General features: G+C 47.3%; 4 protein-coding genes across 4 annotated transcripts; 2 read left to right on the forward strand and 2 right to left on the reverse strand.

The window, feature by feature from the left end:
- Window positions 1-1,536: 1,536 nt before the first annotated feature.
- M430DRAFT_15423 (hypothetical protein) lies at window positions 1,537-5,151 on the forward strand (the record flags this gene model as incomplete). The annotated part of the gene is made up of 5 exons (XM_024863244.1): window positions 1,537-1,651; window positions 2,601-2,901; window positions 2,962-3,057; window positions 3,373-3,702; window positions 3,750-5,151. 5 exons carry the CDS (start codon window positions 1,537-1,539, stop codon window positions 5,149-5,151), a joined length of 2,244 nt encoding a protein of 747 aa, XP_024725720.1.
- Window positions 5,152-7,486: 2,335 nt separating this feature from the next.
- M430DRAFT_92943 (hypothetical protein) lies at window positions 7,487-8,959 on the reverse strand (the record flags this gene model as incomplete). The annotated part of the gene is made up of 3 exons (XM_024869748.1): window positions 7,487-8,090; window positions 8,160-8,413; window positions 8,864-8,959. 3 exons carry the CDS (start codon window positions 8,957-8,959, stop codon window positions 7,487-7,489), a joined length of 954 nt encoding a protein of 317 aa, XP_024725721.1.
- A 764-nt stretch (window positions 8,960-9,723) lies between these two features.
- Window positions 9,724-11,042, reverse strand: M430DRAFT_94517 (hypothetical protein; the record flags this gene model as incomplete). Its single annotated transcript, XM_024869844.1, has 2 exons — window positions 9,724-10,691; window positions 10,790-11,042. The coding sequence occupies 2 exons, from the start codon at window positions 11,040-11,042 to the stop codon at window positions 9,724-9,726; spliced, it is 1,221 nt and encodes a 406-aa protein (XP_024725722.1).
- A 154-nt stretch (window positions 11,043-11,196) lies between these two features.
- M430DRAFT_55581 (hypothetical protein) lies at window positions 11,197-19,457 on the forward strand (the record flags this gene model as incomplete). Its single annotated transcript, XM_024868547.1, has 9 exons — window positions 11,197-11,266; window positions 11,399-11,550; window positions 11,670-13,161; window positions 13,212-14,651; window positions 14,748-15,084; window positions 15,140-15,918; window positions 16,075-16,977; window positions 17,029-17,781; window positions 17,842-19,457. 9 exons carry the CDS (start codon window positions 11,197-11,199, stop codon window positions 19,134-19,136), a joined length of 7,221 nt encoding a protein of 2,406 aa, XP_024725723.1. The 3' UTR covers window positions 19,137-19,457.
- Window positions 19,458-19,509: the final 52 nt, after the last annotated feature.

Below are 19,509 nucleotides of genomic sequence, written 5' to 3' on the forward strand. Positions count from 1 at the left end.
ATGGGCATCACTGCTGTTGGAGGTCATGAATTCAAGAGCGGCATGTACATGTCGCGCGCAGGCAACGTGGGAGGAAGAAGTCAGAAGTTGAGACGGGAAAAACATCCGTGCGGCACTGCGGAGAAGAAGATACAGATGAAAAGGCATTCGAACTCCTCGGCCGTGCTTATCACCCTGGAAGTTGGGGACCCAGGGCCCAGGGGCCAGGGACGACGGGTAACAGGGGCCTAAATGCTCCCTCGTGGCCGCTACCGTGGTAGCTGCATGATGTGCAGATCATTATTCGGCAGTATCTTGACACAGTACTTGATATGGACTACCTCTGTATACAGCGGTGGTCTGTAGCAGCCTAAGACTGGTACGGGCACTACTTAGTAGCATGATCTGATATTCCGAAAAGGGCAAAAGATAATGCGCGGTCTGGTTCCTGTATTATTAGTACAGAGCAGTAGCCGGCCCCTGCTCCTCTGCAACTCCAGGATACTGCACTAGTGGCATCCAGACTGTGTCCAGGTAAAGATGGGGTTGAGCGCAAGTAAAGATCAACAATTGTGTTTCATAACATTCAATCAACCTCACGGCTTTGTAGGTCCGTAGGAGGTCTGCAACTCTGCAGCATAATATACAATATACAGACAGCGCATAGGACCTCCAGCCTCCCGTGTTGCTCGTGCTCTGTACCTGCATTGTACCTGATGGCGCATCTCTACTTACTTAGCGCTATGGCGGGTCGGCAGAGTAATGTTATTTTGCACAGAAGAAGCACAAATGAACCCACTGAGGCTCTTAGGGTGAACTTTGTTTGGATGACCCAGTTTTCACGCAATCGATTCTTGCGAATCCCAGATCGTCGAGAGCCCCGCGGAAATTCAGCGAGAGCTGCGGAGCAAGCGCTGGGGCGTGCTCGGCATTGCGGAGTACTTACTACTGCACAGGCTGTTGTTGATATAGCAAGGCAAGTCTGCAACTGGCAGATGGCAACTTGAAAAGTCGTGAAAATAGCCAGGGCCCTGGAGAGAGAGAGGGGGGTGTCATGTGACAGGCTAGTCTTAGTATAGGTAAACTAGGTTGTAACCACGATGTTGGTAACTCCGTAAGTTCGTAGGTAGATATTCATTCCCCTTTTCCCTCTACAGAGTAGTACTTCTGTTCAGGACAAACACCCCAAGTCCTCGTGCTGCGTCGAGCGTCGTTGGGTGGTTCGCGGACCCACGTTGGGCGGAAATTTCCACATGGCATGGCCCAGGATACGAACCCTTGGGAGTTCTTCAGCACAGAGACGTTCTTGAAATAGCTACGTACTGTGATTTTGACAATTACTGATATTATGGAAAATAATAAGCCTTAAGTAATGCACTACTGACCTATACCCTCATCCATTTCCAACAAGCTCAAGAGGCGGGAATGATTGTTTCCTCGGTAACCAGTTGAGCTTGTCATCCCTGCAAAGCTTACTGTGCCATCTTGCAGTCTGAGCTATCTGAACTAGACAGACAGGGGAAAATAAAACGGCGGGGCAAGGGAGCAACTGACAACATGGGGGGCCAACAGTTGGACCAAACCACTGGACTTCCTCGCTATTTCGTCCTGATCCAGGCGACATTCTTCCGTGCGGAGTACGGCGCAGATTTGAGGGGTATAGTTTACGGAGGTATACCAAGACTTATAGCTGAGGCTCGTACACTATTTTGTCCTCTGCAGGGCAAGCTTCTCAGGCAACGTAAGGTAAAGTAAGATAGAATTCTGAGGTGCGGCGATGGTAGAATCATACTCTCCTCAAAAAGGGGTTCTCGGTTCAGGAACAATAGGGGAGCGTTTCGCTTTTTGATTGGCTCCTGGTCACGGGATTAGGGTGAGAGGCATAAGGTATCAAGTGCGAACTACTATATATCTTCCACAGTCATCAAATGCCGTATGAACTGCAGGAGCATTCTACTTCATTTTTCTTCGTCCGGACTATATGGAGGTACGGTATATCCCAACCCCTATTTCTCACTAACTTACTGCAAGTTCAGCGCTGTGCCGCGTGCTGCGCCGCTGAAGCTTCCCAGCAATTTCTGAATAGGGGCCCCTACAGACCACAGTAACTTTACTGGGAGGTTTCTGGTGCCAATGCAAGAAACGTGCGTACGATCCTTACCGATACAGTTGTCTAAACAGTCTCGTATTATCGCGACACGGACCGCATGTTGCCAGTAGTCTGGACTCCATAAGGCTTCTATGAGACACGCCTTTACGTGAGTATTCACAGTGAAGAAGACCTTGACGTTCTGGAAGCGGGTTATGGGTCCCCTGCTGTTGCATCTGGAGCTTGCATCGTTTAAAGCTGTTCCTGCGCGCGTACCTTTTATATGCTTCTGGCCCTGCTTTCCGTGGCGATCTTTCCCCGCCATTATCACCACCACACATTTCACTCGTTTTCTGTTCGTGGTTGAAGAATTGCGGTTGACTCTCATGAAGCAGTAATGTGGTTCTTAAGTGAGAATGGTCGCTCTTCATACTTAATATTGATTCTACTTGGTTGTACGAGGATATGTCACGGCTCTGGTATGTATACAGTATCCTCGTCGAATATACTGATGCGATTCTAATTGGAACAGTTATTCGACGGGATGAAGAAACACTGCCAGTAGGGCCCATCAAATATCAGAACCTGACAGCTCCATCATCAATAGCTTCCAACACGAACTCTTGGACAACCGACTTAGAGAACGAAACAGTCTCGCCGTTGCCGGAAACATCATCAGCCACGCCGACTACATCAGAGTACCCATATCCCACCACCGCGAGTTCGGATCTGAGTACCATCACACCTGCTCCACAATGGGGAGATCAGGTTATTCCAATCAACACTTGCTCCCACGAAGCTTCTGGGGGCGTCCAATACGACCCGTGTAGAGTGTATGTGTTGCTCCGGTGTCCGGCGCACTGGAGAATATATTGCTGACATGATGGATTCAGTTCTGCAGGAACGGTCCGATTGAGTTACTTCCCTGAAAACTCAGGGAATGTTACGTATCCCTCGACATGGTATAACCCTGAGTTATCGATTACGATGTAGGTTGATTTGCTTCATCTCACGTCTCTTTCATTAAGAGAACAGTACATCCTGTCTCAATTGTGTTTCTGTATCAGCTCATATGCTGCTTTATCTTCAATTTTTGAGCCTTCGTAATCTCCCGAGTCCCGAGGATAAGATATCTTCGTCTTGAGACTCCAAGTAGTCGCCGGTTACCAATTGCCAAAGGCACCTCGGCTCTTGCGAGTTTCGAAGTAGAAGATACGCTTTGATCGCAAGCACCAATCTCAACTCTGTGATCGCAAATGGCATATTGTATGAGATGGATTGTCCTTATTGACATGGGCACACAGGACATCGCCATCGATCTATATGGTTGTCAACACAATATCTGGCTCCAATAAATGCGGGGCTTTGGGACCAACATACAGTAACAAAGTGATCTCTATGCTCATCTCAGATGTCTCTACCCTCCAACCATACGCAAACAAAGATGCCCACACAAGACTCGGGCCCGAACGACAACTGACATTGAGCGACTTTGAGAACTGCCCTAAATCGCAAGCCGAGCCGGCACACGATAAACTTCTCAGTGCTATCTTCGATCCTCATCCAGTAAAGAATACGTTCAACCGATGCAATCCCCATCTTGTGATGCCTTATCAGATGAAGGAGCTGGGATTGTAAGTTCTGAGTCTTGGCCTGTTGATTCTGCTGACTTGTTCGCCAGCCCGTACTGGAATGGCTGCGGTGCTGCAAACTATGAGATTGGCATCTTTGACCCTCCGGGAGCTGTTCCATCCGTTTTGGGATTCTTTGCCACGACAGCACCCATTGTGGCGCAAACGCCTAGTCCACCACCTGCTAACCCTATCCCAACAGCACTGCCGGATCAAGCCTCAAGCACGCCGCCAGTCCCCGTGCCGACAACCACCCCAATCAATACGCCTATTGTAAACCGCCCATCACCGAAATCAAGTCAGTCACCGTCACCAAGCCAGGGACCATCACCAAACCAGTCGCCATCAGCAAGCCTGGCACCGGAGCCAGGCCAGGAACCGGCATCAAGTCAGGTCGCGCCTCCACTCGATACGCCAACCACCTCAAACCCATCAACCTCTTTTTCAACTTCCACAGCCTCTGAGAACCCCAAATCAGAAGCATCTCCAACTGCTCTAGCCCCAACCCCGACCAGCTTGCATGGTGTAACTGACATCCAAACACCCAAAGCTCCCCCAACCCCCACTGAGACAGTTGTTGCTAGCCTCGCCGTTAGCGATGTGTCCCAAGCATCACCCACCAGCAGCACCTCGGCTCCCGCACCATCACCAACCCCGATTGAGGCCACAGCCCCAGGACAATCTACCGGTACAGTCACCACCGGTATCGCCTCTGCCGCCCAATCCACCGTTATTGGCACGCTCGGCTCGCTCACCGTCACTGCCACGGCTGGGGCGTCGCAGATAGCGGTAGGGGGCCAGACGGTAACAATCGGCGGCTCGCTGGTTACGCTTGATAATAGCGCAGTGGTAACGGCCGCATCAACCGAAGTTATTGTGCAAATTCCAGGGGGTCAAGTGAGCACGTTCGTGCTGCCGACCACAATAGCTAACGGTCCGGTCGCTGGGGGTTATAGTACCACGAGTGGCAATCCTGAGCCAACTAGTTCGTCGCCTGGTATTGCCAGTATCATTGCTTCGATAGCCGGTATCCCCGCACCGGCCCCAGCCCCACCCTCTTCCGTTTCTACTTCTACGCCCGTCACCGCACATACCGTGTCTTTATCAACAGGAGCGTCTTCCAGTTCCTCTTCACTACCCACCGGAGGCGGCGAGGCCCTCACATCCCCCGATTTCCCATCTATCTCCGCATCCACAACCCCCACGACCGCTAGCATCACAACGCCGCCATCTAGCCCCTCGACAGACGACGAGGCAGCTGGAAGTAATACGTCTGGCTGGCTGGACCAATCGACGTTGAGCACGACGCTGGAGATTGCGCCGACGCAGACCGGGGTTAGGAACACGATTTGGACCGCAAGTGCTGGGAGGATAGTGCCGCCAGAATGGTTTGGAAGCGTCATGATTGGAATGATAATAATCTGTACGATGGCTGGCTGGCTGTATGTATAAATAATAGATGGGTAATTTGACCACTGTTCGAATAATGAATGATACCTTACCGGCATGCTCCCTATATCAAGAATTTCTCTTTCTCCCATCTTGAGATTCAACAGCACCCAACTAAGGTACCCTACATCCCGATTCTCAAGAGTACCCTAACTGTCGATCACCAAAAATCATGATCGTATAACTAGCAAAATACAAAACGTTACAAGGGGTGAAATATAACTTCATACTTCCACAATTGAAAGATCGATACTCCAACTTGGAGACACGCGTAATCCAACTCGATACTAGGTGTAGCGGCGCACCCTCTGAATATATCCCTGTTTCTCGCTCATTTGTCTCTCATTTCGTGTTGATGACATAAAGTCCAGCACTGGCGAGGATGCGAAAGGTATTCGTGAGGGAGATGGCGGAGTATCGACGTTGAAATCTTGACGCGCTACCGGATGAGCGCTCTGATATATTTTCCCGCCGAATTAATACAGCGGCACCATCTGTGTACACACGTACTCGGAATATTACCTAATCATTGGTGCGGCTTTATCACAAACCCCTGAGCATGCTAAATCATTTCTAACCTCAGACGACAACATCTCATCACAAAGGTGATGATCAATGATGCCCTTCTATCTCTGGTCCTTTTATACATATATAGATATTAACTAGTTTGTTGTCTTGCTGTCAAGTTGGATTCTTGCCTATTTATGCCCGTGTGGAGAGGAATGGATGGCTTTTGAAAACCCCCTACTTCTTGATCTGTTCTAATCCTAACCTCGAGAATGATATGTATTGCAATATATGTTACATGGAAATAGGTAATTGATGATCATTAATGACGTTCATATAGCCAATTATGGCCTTTGCTCTGGGATAAAAGGATGTTGTGGACGTAATGCTGAACTCGCTCGCTCTCGGTGTTGAATCAAAGTTGATAAATGTTCATTGGAAGCCGCAATGAGATTTCGTTGGCGCTATATACGCGCGATGTTTATTCTCTGCAATTTGAAGGTTCTTTATATGCCTATTGTGAACAAAGAAAACTTATGTATACCGCAAGCCTTGAAGTCTAATGAGATTTTGATTTTAGTATATCAAATCCTGGCCCCCGAATGGATCTCTTGATATAAATTGCACTATTTTAACTCTATTATTGTACCAATATGTTTAGATTTTGTAGCAGGGTAATATCTAAATTGCTACTTGTACATGCTCCTTAGATATGATTGGCAACAGGTTGAAATGATTGTGAGTTTCTTGGGAAGTCGAAAATGGGGAAGTCGTATCGTATTGGTGTGATTGGTAATATTAGAGATTTAGAGGAATAGAGGGCGAATGTTTTATTAATACTGAGACTTCTAAGTAACCGCTGCATCTATTTACAACTTCCTCAGTTTAGTATTCATGAAGCTCGTGGGAAGTGTGCTGTAAGTCAAATAATCAACAGCAAGTACCATACTCTTACTTTCTACTCATAGGTTGCTAGACCTGATAACCAACTTACTATATTCGATTCTCTATATTGTACATACCTGACTCATAAATAAAACAAAAAGAAAAAAACTAACGTATGGACCTTTGCTTTGCACCCCCCTTCAACAAACCACCCAGCCAACCCAGCTGGCTCCTATATCCAAATTCACTCAAACTTGCCCCCACTACCCCCAAAACTGCTTCACACCTCACTCGCCAAGCTCCTCGCTTTCAACCGTATAGAGAACATTAAGGAAGAACCCCCAACCAAATCAAGCAAATGCCAATCCGTTTGCCAGCACTGCTATAGTGTAGTGGAGATCCTCCACAACTCTAGGCGGGCTATACGACAACTGGCTATGGCGCCTTGTGTACCCTGCGATTCTCGTGTTGAGATATGGGCCGAGAACCGTTCAAGTAGTCAGTGAGTCGCCCGGTGAACAAGTAGGCCGTCGGGGGTGCGGTGAACGGGATCACGCTTCGGCGGAATGGGTAGCCCAAGGAGTTGTTAAGGTGGTTCCAACCTCTACATGGTGCCCCCCCTCTTTTTTTGAATTTATTTTATATATATATAGTCTTTGTCTTTGTCTTTTTGGTGTTTTTGAATCTCGCGCTGTGTCTGGAAAGACTGCTCCCTTTTGGCAAGCGAGCGAGGGGACGCGTTTTGCGGGTTGGAGAGTAAACAAACATGGCACAGAGTAGTAAGAAAGTTCATACATGCATAGTAGTAAGCGAAAAGGGAACGTTTGGGTAGACTACTATTCATTGTGACTATCTTACGTTTAGCTCTATAATCTTGAACATGAGTGCTTTTGTAGCATTGGTTGCACCACCGTAAGTGTTCTCGCATTATGCTATTCCTCAAACTCTACTCCGCAAAAAAGTCCAGGGCCAGCTTATTGAACTTCTCCGGATCCTCCCAGTAACACCAATGTCCACCCCAGTCAATTACTACTCCCTTCGCCAGCTTCGCATCAAGCTGTCCGTCTTCATCATTATTGACGAGATCGACTACAGCTAATGGCCCCGCGGACGGGAAAGGCCCACTCCTACTACTAGCCACTACGAACACTTTCGTTGGGCTGCCGTTGCGTTCTCCGAAAGTTCCTCGGATACTGTCCCTCCAATCCAGTGAGGTATGGTCAGACATCAACTTGCCATACCACTCTGGATCTCCTTTCAATGCCTCTGTGAGGAAGAAGGCTTCGTCCGCGGCAAAAGTTTCGGGAGAAATATTATCGGTGGGGAGGGGGTGAGAACGATATGACAGACAGCTGGCAATAACGTCCTTGAGTACTGCCTCTGGTGCGAGTTTCAAGGCGGTTTGGAATGCTGCGACGGCCGGTGCCCCGTTCATTCCTCGGTTGCAGAAGCGCGCATCCCAGCCATCTAGAGAAAAGTTCTGTAGGGGCGACTGATCGACGAACATCATGTGTGTGAACGGAACAGTGGTGAAAAGTTCAGAGTACGCCCTGGGTTTCGTTTAGTATAACGAACTGTTGGTCTTGGCTTCTCCTCATGAAGCTGGAAAACGGACTGACCATAAGATTGAGCAACCCAAGCTCCCACCCAAGGCTTTAAACTGCATCTCATTATGGTCGCCCCGCGCATCATCTATAGTTAGATGGAGTATAAGTTCTCTCAGATCCATTGCCAGCCTAGTAACGTGATATCCATGCTTTGGTTTACCGCTTGAACCGTGGCCTCGCAAGTCCGGGGCTATGACCCTATATTTCTTAGCAAGCACGGGGATGTTGCGCTGCCAAACGGCCGAAGACCCCGTGAATCCATGAATCTGATATTATATTAGAAATAGTCCAGATATCGCAGCTTAGGAGTGAAACTCTCAGGAGTAGTAAAGGTATAGGTTGAAATTTGGAAGTCGAAACAAAAATGATACCCCAGCAGGATTATTTGGAGCTAGCAAGCTTTCCGGCGTGAGCTCCATGCTCAACTTTGCATGACATGAAAACTTGACAATTGGCCTTAAAGTATATTTATACCTTCAAACGTGAAAAAAGTGCTTAGGAGTGGAGCTTGGAGCACCGAGGGAGGACATTTTGTATCATAAAAGACATTTTTTTTCCGCACTGGATTTAGTTTGAGGTGATAGAATCACTCTAAAATGACCTCACAGAGTCTCAGAACAGAGAGGCCCAATAAAGCGAACAATCGTCCAGCGTCAAGAAGAAAAACAAAGTATAGAGCGGAAATGAGCAAAACATTATGGGATACAGCAACGCACCAATATCAAAGGGTCCTTGTCCCACCTGTTCGGATCACCCTTTCCCGTGTCCAGGTATCGGATGGTGACATTGTCATTGGTTCTGAAGCTGAGCATTTGAGAAGACATGGTTTTTTTATTTGGTTTTTTGAAGTTGGGGCTTGAAGTTGGGGCTGTGATGAAAGAGTATGGCGAGGAATATATACCATATGATGATGTGGGGTTTGGATTGCAGCCGAGTCTGAGGAGTGGGCACCTACATCAGCTCCCTATCTGCCGGCTTCTCACCGGGGTTTGAGTTCGGCAGACGAATCTCGGATCGGAGTGCGTCACGTGTATAGGACCACAAAACACCTTATCTGGCAAGAGTTGAAGAAATGACTGAGGGGATCATAAATTATAGTAATTCTTGAATGTTGTGGTATTTTGGCTAGGACGTGAAATGTAAAAGCTATATATATTATGGAGTAATCAGCCGGATAGAGGAGCGCTGAATAGATGCAGTTTTAGTGTATCTGACTAGTCGCAACTCCTGCTACATTTTATCACAAACAAAACTACCTCATAATCCAAGAGCCCATGATTCTTCAAAATTTTGGCAATGATCGTGTTCTACCCCCGAAATTAGAGTATGGATAAAGAGGGTGGAAGCATTCCATCGAACCATATGTATTCAGAAGGTAGCTTGGAACTTCTGGCATTGAACGCTAATCAGGAAGTTATATCTTTCCATGCTTGGAGTCGGAGCGGCGCACGGAAACCTGAATATGCAGCTAAATCAGAACACCTTCAATCACCTTCAATCATCTTAAAGTGGCTTGAAACGGTCAATTCAAAGTGTAATATTAAAGAATCATGAATGGAGAGGAATAAATGCGCAATTAGATATTTTCCCAATGACAGTACAGATCAGGTGGGAGGACTCTCCTCCCTTCTCCAATTTGTTCGGTGATAAGCAAAGGTCCTTGGCCATCCCAGCTGACCTCAATCTGTTGGTTGACTGAATCTCGGACGACGTCTAAAATCCGCTTAATGAGCGCATGGAATCTTCCTAATGTTGTAGAGTTAGAATCCTGCCAAGCTAGAACGTCTTGTCGAACGTCTTTCACAGATGGATTTCTGAAAAGACCGTAGCTATGGTATGCGAGTAAGAATCGAGGCGTTTGATTGATCCACAGTCTCGGAATAATCTCATTCAAGTCGAAGACCACATGTTCCGATCGAGTTTTGATATCAAAGATTCTGTCCTGTGGTATCTTATCTCCTTGAATCTTCAACAGAAGTTTTTGGCCTGTTGATGGCCCAACATTACCCATAGACATCGTGCCCAGCATATCTGAAGTTGAAGACAGAGACTTTGTTGTGCTTGATGATCTGCTGGAAGTTGGTTCCTTTACGTATCCATCTGTTTCGGACCGGATGAGGAACCGTAGACCACCAAATTCGTATTGGACAATGCGTTGGTGGGAGCAGGACTGTCCAACATCAGAATTCCAAGTCGTATACATCTCTGGAAAGGTATGCCCATAACCCCTAAGATCTTTTATAAGTTCCGCAGGAGAGCTTTCGTGTCGAACAAAGAACACTGTCTCCCCAATGAGGTCGACGTCAAATCGAAAAGGTCTGCCTTGGGATGAAACAAGCCTCAACAGATTCCCCATCGTACTCCCGCACCCCATCACATCCACAGCTTGTAGGTCGAAGTCGGGTTCAAGAGCGAGTATCGAACGAATAGCGGGTTCCATCGGGTATGCGGCGTACCTCGCTGCGTTGATATCGCGGAACACATCCTGGCTGTCAGGTGTCAACTGCGTATCCTCACTAGGTGGTGTCCAAGCCGGCGGAGAACCTGTGAATACTTGTCAGTGACTTTCCAAGGGGCTAATAACACATTCACAGATATCGTCAAGTGCTGAGGAATGATGTGGAGTACAAATCAGGACTGACCGGGGACGAGGATAACTGGATGCGCTCCGTCTAGCCAATTGTATGACGCAACATATGTGACATTCTCAATCTTGGGAGAATCCTCTTCTATCAGCAAAGACTTGATATCAATGTTGTCAAGGGCGGGTCCGAAGGGTCTCGGTGGCTCAAGTGAGGCGGCTGCAAACGCAGCATGTCGTTGACCAGCCCGGCCTCGCCTAAACAGAGGGCCTGGCCTTTGTTCGCCTCGCGAGGGACCACGCCAAAAAGACATCGAAACGGCCAGGGCAAGTCTCGAATTTCAAGGAGGATTCCAGTCTTGGGCTTTTTGAAAGTGTTGAATACTAGTAATATATAAAGGCCGAGTGGTTGATCCAAGGCAGATCTAAGACCATATGAGAGATTTATTTCGTTTACCTTCCTCCGCAATGTCCGTAGCCACCTACACCAACAGCAGTGCTGCAAGGCTCCGTGATACAAGCTGTTGGGAGAGCTGCAGTCAGCCAACCTTGAGATAGCCCTGGCCAGTTCCATAGGCCGCCAGCTGTCACTCGCATGTCGGAGAATCTCAATCAGGCTGACAGCCAGGTTACGATAAGATCATATCCATGCACTCTGTATCTGGAACAGGGGAGAACAGCCAGGCCCATCCTCTCTACGAGGAAGCCTTGTTTGTTTCGGGCTGTACCGTCGAGCCAATGGCTCTCGAAAGCCTGAATAGAACATCAAAGCAATGGGAAGAGACCTCCTTCAATGATATCTTCAAGACATCCCCTCTCCTGGTTCGAATTGACAACTCAACCACAGTCAAATTAACTGCCAGAATACCAGACGCTTTGGAATCAAAAGAAGCCAACGAATAAGTTTTACACCTGCTACGTTTTGATTTTATTCACTGTAGCTTTCGGCTGTTGCGCAGATGGCATCGTCGGCAGACGACCCTCGAATCTCTCGACTTTCGAAGCTCTTCAACGAAGTGGTTTGCGGCCGGAAAACCTTAGACTCATCACGAAGTGGAAAACTCTTCATCGAAGCCATCTGCGCCCGAGAAGACCCCGCTGCCTGTATACACAAGCTTCTTTCCAATCAGCCGGGTCTCGTTGCTCTCCAAGCATGCGTTCGCTTCGATACATCCCCTTCATTCATCAATGAAAACGCGATCGTGTTGCTTCAATACTTGCAACTTCCATCTCTAGAAACAATTGACTCTGGGCAAGCCCTGGGAAAGATACTTCTCAGTATAGTCGATCCACCATACTTCTGGGATGCTTTTACCAAAGCATTCCGTGACAAGCTTTTGGCCCCAAAAGCTTATCATGCATATGCATGGCTACTTCTACGACTAATATACTTGCCGGGAAAGGGGTCATCTCCTTACCTAGCGCTGGCAAAATCCCCCGACATATTGACACCAATACTAAACTCGCCCGAAGGCGGAACGCGGATTCTTGGACAAAAAATTAAGCATGCTTTATCTCTTGATTCATCAGACTTGCACATTGATGCCGAGGTCAAGCCAGGAGGTAGACATGACAACGATCATGAGGATTACAGAGAAATTTCGATCATGCCGACCGCTGATGAGCTTCTATCGCAGGAGCGACCTTTCCTTCGCACAGCTGATGTCATCCAAGCTCCTTCACTGAAATCCTCCCGTCATTCTATACACTTGGATAATCAGTTCCGGCTTCTACGAGAGGATATGATGGGGGAAATTCGAGAAGAAATCCAGATCTTGGTAGGTGCCAAACCCGGTCGTCACAAAGGCCTTATTGTCAATGATCTTCGATTGGACGGAGTTGAGATGGGGACTGTTAGAAAGCGTCAGCCTTTGGGTATCAGACTGCAGTGTGTGAAAGAACTACCGCCTTTGAGCAAAATAGACCCAGAGAAACGGAGGGCATACCTTGGGGACAACCGCCATATTTTACGCCACGGGAGTATGGCATGTCTGGTTGTAAATAATCAACCAGTGGCGTTTCCCACCATCGTCAGGAATGAGGATTATCTTGCGAAGACACCAGCGACCATTGTTGTACATTTTCAAGATGATTCATCGTTGCGATATGCTCTTTTAAGGATGAAAACGGCTATGAATATCCAATTGGTTCAGCTCGACTCGGCGGTCTTCGCTTTTGAGCCATTTCTCAAACGCCTTCAAGATATGAAGGAACTCCCATTGCCGGAAGAACTTCTTCACTGGGAAGAAGGGCAGGTTCTGGAAGCTCCGTCCTTCTGTCCTGAACGAACAATCAAGATCCTGCAATCGAAAGAAGGCAAAGACCTCCAGGCTGTTCTCGGAACGAAAACAAGTATTAAACTAGACGAGTCACAGAGGAACTCGCTGTACGCTTGTCTATCTCAACGCGTCAGCCTAGTGCTAGGTCCACCAGGTAAGTCCCAGATAATATACACCGACCACAATTACTTATACAATGAACAGGGACTGGGAAGTCCTTCATTGGGGCATTGGTTGCCAAGGTGTTATGTGATTCCACATCTCAATCAATCCTTGTGGTTTGCTTCACAAACCATGCGCTTGACCAATTTCTCGAAGATCTAATAGACATCGGCATCCCAACATCTGATATGATCCGGCTTGGTGGAAAGTCCACAGATCGAACAAAGCCTCTCACCCTTTATGAGCAACCTGGCTCCAAGCTCACCCCTTCTCAATGGGATAAGGTCAACAAACTAGAGTTAAGACTTCGACAGCACGAAGACCGTCTTCGAAAAGCATTTGACCGATATTGGGCAGGGGGCACGAAACAACGTCTCATGGAGTATCTTGAATTTGCAGTTGAAGAACCCTTGCCCTTTTTTGAGGCCTTCTCAGTCCCCACAGGAGGTGAGGACAGGATGATCAAGGTAGGTCGAAAGGGTAAAGCTGTAGATCCTTTCTACCTTCTAGATCGGTGGACCAGAGGCACTACAGATGCTGGAGCCTTCAAACACATCCAACCGGAAGGTTCGGCGCTGGTCTGGAGAATGACCCCGCAGATGAGACAGTCTGCCCAATTGCGATGGCAGATGGCCATTCTTGAAGATCTCGTTACAGAAGTTCACCGCCTCGCTCAGGATTTTAACACTGACCAGATGAAGATTGACAATATATTCAGCCAAAGAGATACAGACGCTATTCAGGGAAAACGAATCATTGCTTGCACAACAAACGGTGCTGCAAAATATGCGCAAGCTATTCAGTCGGCCTCTCCCGGCATAGTTTTGGTTGAGGAAGCCGGCGAGATCCTGGAGGCGCATATTTTGACCGCCATGGGCCTGCATACAGAGCAGTTGATCTTAATAGGAGACCACAAACAACTACGGCCAAAATGTAGTTATGAACTCAGCGTCGATGGGGGAAATGGTTATGACTTGAATCGCTCACTATTCGAAAGATTGATTCGCGCTGGTTTTCCACATCAATCTCTTACAAAACAGCATCGAATGCGGCCAGAAATATCCGCTCTTATTCGCCACTTGACTTACCCCGAGCTTACAGATGCAGATTCAACGCGTGGCCGCGACAATCTTCGTGGATTCCTGGACAATGTGATGTTCATCAACCACTCAGAACCAGAGATTGAGTTGGAACAATCCCGCGAGCTGAGAAATTTGGGTACTAAATCTTCAAAGCAGAACTTGTTTGAGGCAAAGATGATCCTGAAATGCGTTCGATATCTTGCTCAGCAAGGGTATGGTTCCGATAAGTTAGTAGTTTTAACGCCGTATTTGGGACAGCTGAAATTGCTCCGAGACCAGCTCTCAAAGGAGAATGATCCGATACTGAATGATATGGACAAATTTGACCTAGCTCGTGCTGGGCTGTTGACGGATCTCAGTTCTAAATCGTCGAAGCCTTCGCTCAGGATATCTACCGTGGGTAAGTGATTCGGGTCGTTCCTAAATCAGTGCTTTGGTCTTCTACATCAATTCTAGTATATTTCCTTCTTTACAGAATACTGATTCAAACGCTCAGATAACTATCAGGGCGAAGAAAGTGACATTGTCCTTGTCTCGCTCACGAGAAGTAACAAATCATATGATATCGGGTTTATGGCTGAACCTGAGAGATTGAATGTTCTGCTTTCTCGAGCCCGTAACGCCTTAATTATAACTGGAAATGCCGATACCTTCCTTCACGCGCGGAAGGGTAGAGTGTTGTGGCGCAAATTTCTCGATAACATGAAGGAATATGGGCACATCTACGAAGGGTTTCCCGTCAAATGTGAGAAGCATCCAGATCGGACCGAAATCCTGTCATCACCAGAGGCATTCGAGACACATGTCCCCGATGGTGGGTGCAAGGAGCCATGGTAAGTTTTGAGACCGCAAGTTTTGTCGATTAGGTGTTGCTTACAATCATTGCAGTGGAGTATTGCTGAAATGTGGCACCCACAAATGTCCCAGCAAGTGTCATCAAATATATGACCATTCAAAAATAAAATGCATGGCAATCTTGAAGCAGAAATGCCAGAATGGCCACCCTCAGTCGTGGCGTTGCCACTCCGGTGCCCCCTCTCTTACAGCCTGCCCAAAATGCGAAAGAGAGCGGAAAGAAGCTGAAAGAAAGGCTCAGAAGGCGCTTGATGATCAACAGAAAAGGGATGCCCAAATTCAAAAACATCTTTTAGAGGTGGCCAAAATCCAGGAAGAGATCGATAAAATCTCACAGAGTATGAGGGACGCTCGCCTGAGTATTGAACAAGAAAACGCTCTTGCTCAAAAAAGGAAAGACCTTGCCGCTGCCAAAGAGATGGCAGATAAGACAATCTTCACACCTTTGAAATCCGCAGTCGGCACGAAAGCTGACAATTTTCCTTGTCCGGCCGATAAGTCTATCCAGAAATCACCACAGCTACAGCCATCACAAACTCCAAAACCCTCAAACTGGGCCGCAAAATTAGAGAGAAGTTTAAAAAGCTGCCTTGATCACAACGTCTCACCTTCGCAGACCGAATGGCAGCGCCAGAAAGACCAGGAAAATGCGAGCAATCCTGCTATCGATATGATTATGGAAATGATTGGCCTGGAAGATGTTAAGTCACAGGTCCTGCGAATAAAGTCAAAGGTAGAGACTAGTATCCGACAAGGAATTGATCTGACAAAAGAGCGTCTTGGACTTGTTTTGTTGGGCAACCCAGGCACAGGTAAGAATCCGGTAGAATTTCAAGTCTGGACACATTTAGTCACTGAGACTAGTCGTTGCTATTGTTACTTCTTTTATTTCTGATGTCTTTGAATACTGAAGCGTATAAATCAAAATTTATTCATTGTTAGGGATGAAATTTGCTAACTTTTCATAGGTAAAACGACCGTGGCAAGACATTATGCCAAGGTCCTTGCCTCTCTGCAAGTATTATCCGGTGATGGCTTTATTGAAACGACCGGCTCACGCCTTGCCCATGGTGGTGTCAATGAAGTTAAGGACCATCTGAAATCTCTGGAGAAAAGTGATGGGGGGGTTTATTTCATTGACGAGGCATACCAGCTCGCCGAGGGACATAACTTCAACGGGAAAACGGTTCTGGATTTTCTGCTTGCCGAAATCGAAAACCTCACGGGGAAGGTTGTCTTTGTATTTGCTGGATATCGCAAGCAGATGGAAAAGTTTTTCGAGCACAACCCTGGGTTTTCAAGTCGGATTCCTAACACACTTCATTTTGAAGACTATACAGATTCGGAACTTTTGAAGATGCTACAGTATCAGATCAATAAACTCTACCAGTCAACAATGGACATTGATGGAGGCGTTGATGGGCTATATATGCGTATCGCTGTTCGGCGCTTAGGGCGAGGTAGAGGCCGAGATGGCTTTGGAAATGCTCGAGCGCTGGAAAATCTGTTTGCTCAAATCCGCGGCCGCCAATCCGACCGTCTTGTGAAAGAACGCAGAGAAGGACTTGTCCCTGATGACTACACCTTCACCAAGGAAGACCTCATTGGACCGGATCCATCTAAAGCCATCCTGTGTTGTGCAGCGTGGGAGAAGCTCCAGAAGCTTACCGGCTTGAAGTCCGTGAAGGATTCTGTGAGTTTCTTGATCCATCTTATCAAGACTAACTACGAAAGAGAGCTTCAAGAGAAAGAACCGATTGAAGTCTCGCTCAATCGTGTATTCCTGGGCTCTCCGGGCACTGGAAAGACAACAGTAGCAAAACTGTATGGGCAAATTCTTGCAGATATTGGACTACTGAGTAATGGTGAAGGTATTTCATGCTTTCATTTTTCATTTGTCCTTACTAACAAAAGATAATTAGTTGTCACTAAAAACCCAGCGGACTTTATTGGCAACGTTATAGGACAATCTGAAGCCAACACAAAATCAATCCTCGCTACCACCGTCGGAAAAGTCCTGATCATCGATGAAGCATACACGCTATATTCTGGTTCCGGCGGCAGCGACCTATACAAGACCGCCGTCATTGACACAATTGTTGCCGAAATACAGAGCGTACCAGGAGAAGATCGATGTGTTCTGCTTCTTGGTTACGAGGATCAAATGGTGGAGATGTTTCAAAATGTGAATCCCGGTCTTACTCGACGCTTCCAACTTTCGGATGCCTTCCATTTCGAAGATTTCAGCGATTCGGAGCTACAGGAGATACTCGAACTGAAGCTCAAGAATCAGGGGTTAGGAGCCACGGTTCAGGCGGTATCTGTCGCGATTGATGTCTTGAGTCGACTTCGCAACGGATTGCATTTCGGCAATGGTGGAGACGTTGAGAACCTCATCTCGAAGGCTAAAAGCAACTACCAATCGAGACAATCCCGTCTCCCTCCTGCGAAAAGATCGATAGATTTTGTCTTCGAGCCACAAGACTTTGACCCCGATTTCGATCGCTCGCTGGGTGCAGAGACAAACCTTCAGGACCTGTTCCGTGATACAATCGGCTGTGAAGATATCGTGGCGAAACTGGATGGCTACCTGAAAGTTGCGAAAGGAATGCGAGCTCAGGGTCTTGATCCAAGGGAACAGATACCAATGAACTTTATATTTAAGGGCCCACCTGGTATTTCTCTATCCTACGTCTCATACTGTCCTTATTTGATGATCTGACATTTCACCCTAGGCACTGGAAAGACGACTACCGCGAGAAAGTTTGGCCAGGTCTATTATGACCTTGGATTCTTATCCCATGTCGAAGTAGTAGAGTGTTCCGCAAGCGATTTGATTGGCCAATATGTTGGTCAGACAGGCCCAAAGACCATAAAGCAACTCGAACGTGGTCTGGGTAAAGTCCTCTTCGTAGACGAAGCGTATCGTCTCAGTGAAGGCTACTTTGCCCAAGAAGCAGTCAACGAACTTGTGGACATGATGACAAAACCCAAATTTGCTGGGAAGATGGTCATTATCCTTGCTGGCTACGATAACGACATGAATAACCTGCTCAGGGTAAATGAGGGTTTAAGTAGTCGTTTCGCCGACGAAATCATATTCCCATCCTTGAGCCCAAAGCAATGTCTTCAGCTGTTGGAACATAGCCTTAAGCAGAGTCATATCACTATCCCTACCCTGCAGGATCCTTCAACACACGGAGAGTTTCTAAATCCAATTACTGAGCTCTCGAAGCTTCCTTCCTGGGGAAATGCACGGGACGTTCAGACACTGGCGAAGAGCATGGTCAGAATCGTTTTCCAGACCAGTACAGCCAAAGTCGGCCAACTTACTCTTTCAAAAGAGAATGCAATGACCTGTATTCAAGCCATGCTGACCGACCGACGGGCTAGGGGTACTACACCAGCAAAACCTCCCGCTGATTTCACCAGCATGGTCCAGATGAAAGACGCACCTCCACAACCACCTCCTAGCTTCAGCACCTCAACCGCAAATCACACCATCTCAGAAGCTGCCAAAGAAGAAGAAGAAGAACCCCTGACGCCCGCGGGAACCACAGATGCGATAGATCCAACTCGTGACGCCGGCGTCTCCGACGACATCTGGGCACAGCTACAAAAGGACCAGCAAATAGCCGAGCTACAAGCGCAAACCTGGGAAGCTCGAATCCGCGCCGAGGAAGAAGCCTGTCGAATCGCAGAGGCGATGGAGAAGAAACTCGCAGAAGAAGCCGCGGCTCTGCGAGCACTCCAGGCGAAGACGGAAGCTGAAGCTTTAGAACTTCTACGACGAAGAGAAGAGGCTAGGATCCGAGAGGTAGAAGCGAATGCTGAGAAGGAGCGCAAGAGGAGGGCTTTGGAGGAGAGTAGGCGAAGAGAGCTGGAGCGGAAGAGGGTGGAGGAAATGGCGCAGGTGAAATTGAAAGAGATGGGTGTTTGTCCTGTGGGATATCAATGGATTAAACAGGGGCATGGGTATCGATGTGCTGGGGGAAGCCATTTTGTTTCGGATGCTGAGCTTCGGATGTGATGGAAACACGTATAGAAAAGATCATATGGGCTTAATATTAGAATAAGTTTTGTAAATCGTGGTCGTCTATATTTACTTGCCCCTTTCCATCCAAAAGTCTTAGTGGACCGGATCCTCATTTCGTGAGAGAAGTGTTCTATTTCTCAACTTGGATTATTATATTCTTTCATCACGATTGGATCCCCCTGGAACTTCACCAGTTACCAGAGACAGACGGGAAAACACGAAGTTTGCATTTCTTCTTGATAACTACATCTACTGGGCAAGAAGCAATTACCCTCAATTCAACGCCATACCCCTATCTCAACATCAAAACCCCACCCAAACAACAAATCTAAAAAAAAAAAAAAAAAAAAAAAAAAAAAAAAAAAAA

Source organism: Amorphotheca resinae (genome assembly GCF_003019875.1).
Source record: "Amorphotheca resinae ATCC 22711 unplaced genomic scaffold M430scaffold_1, whole genome shotgun sequence".
Taxonomy (NCBI): Eukaryota; Fungi; Ascomycota; class Leotiomycetes; order Helotiales; family Amorphothecaceae; genus Amorphotheca; species Amorphotheca resinae.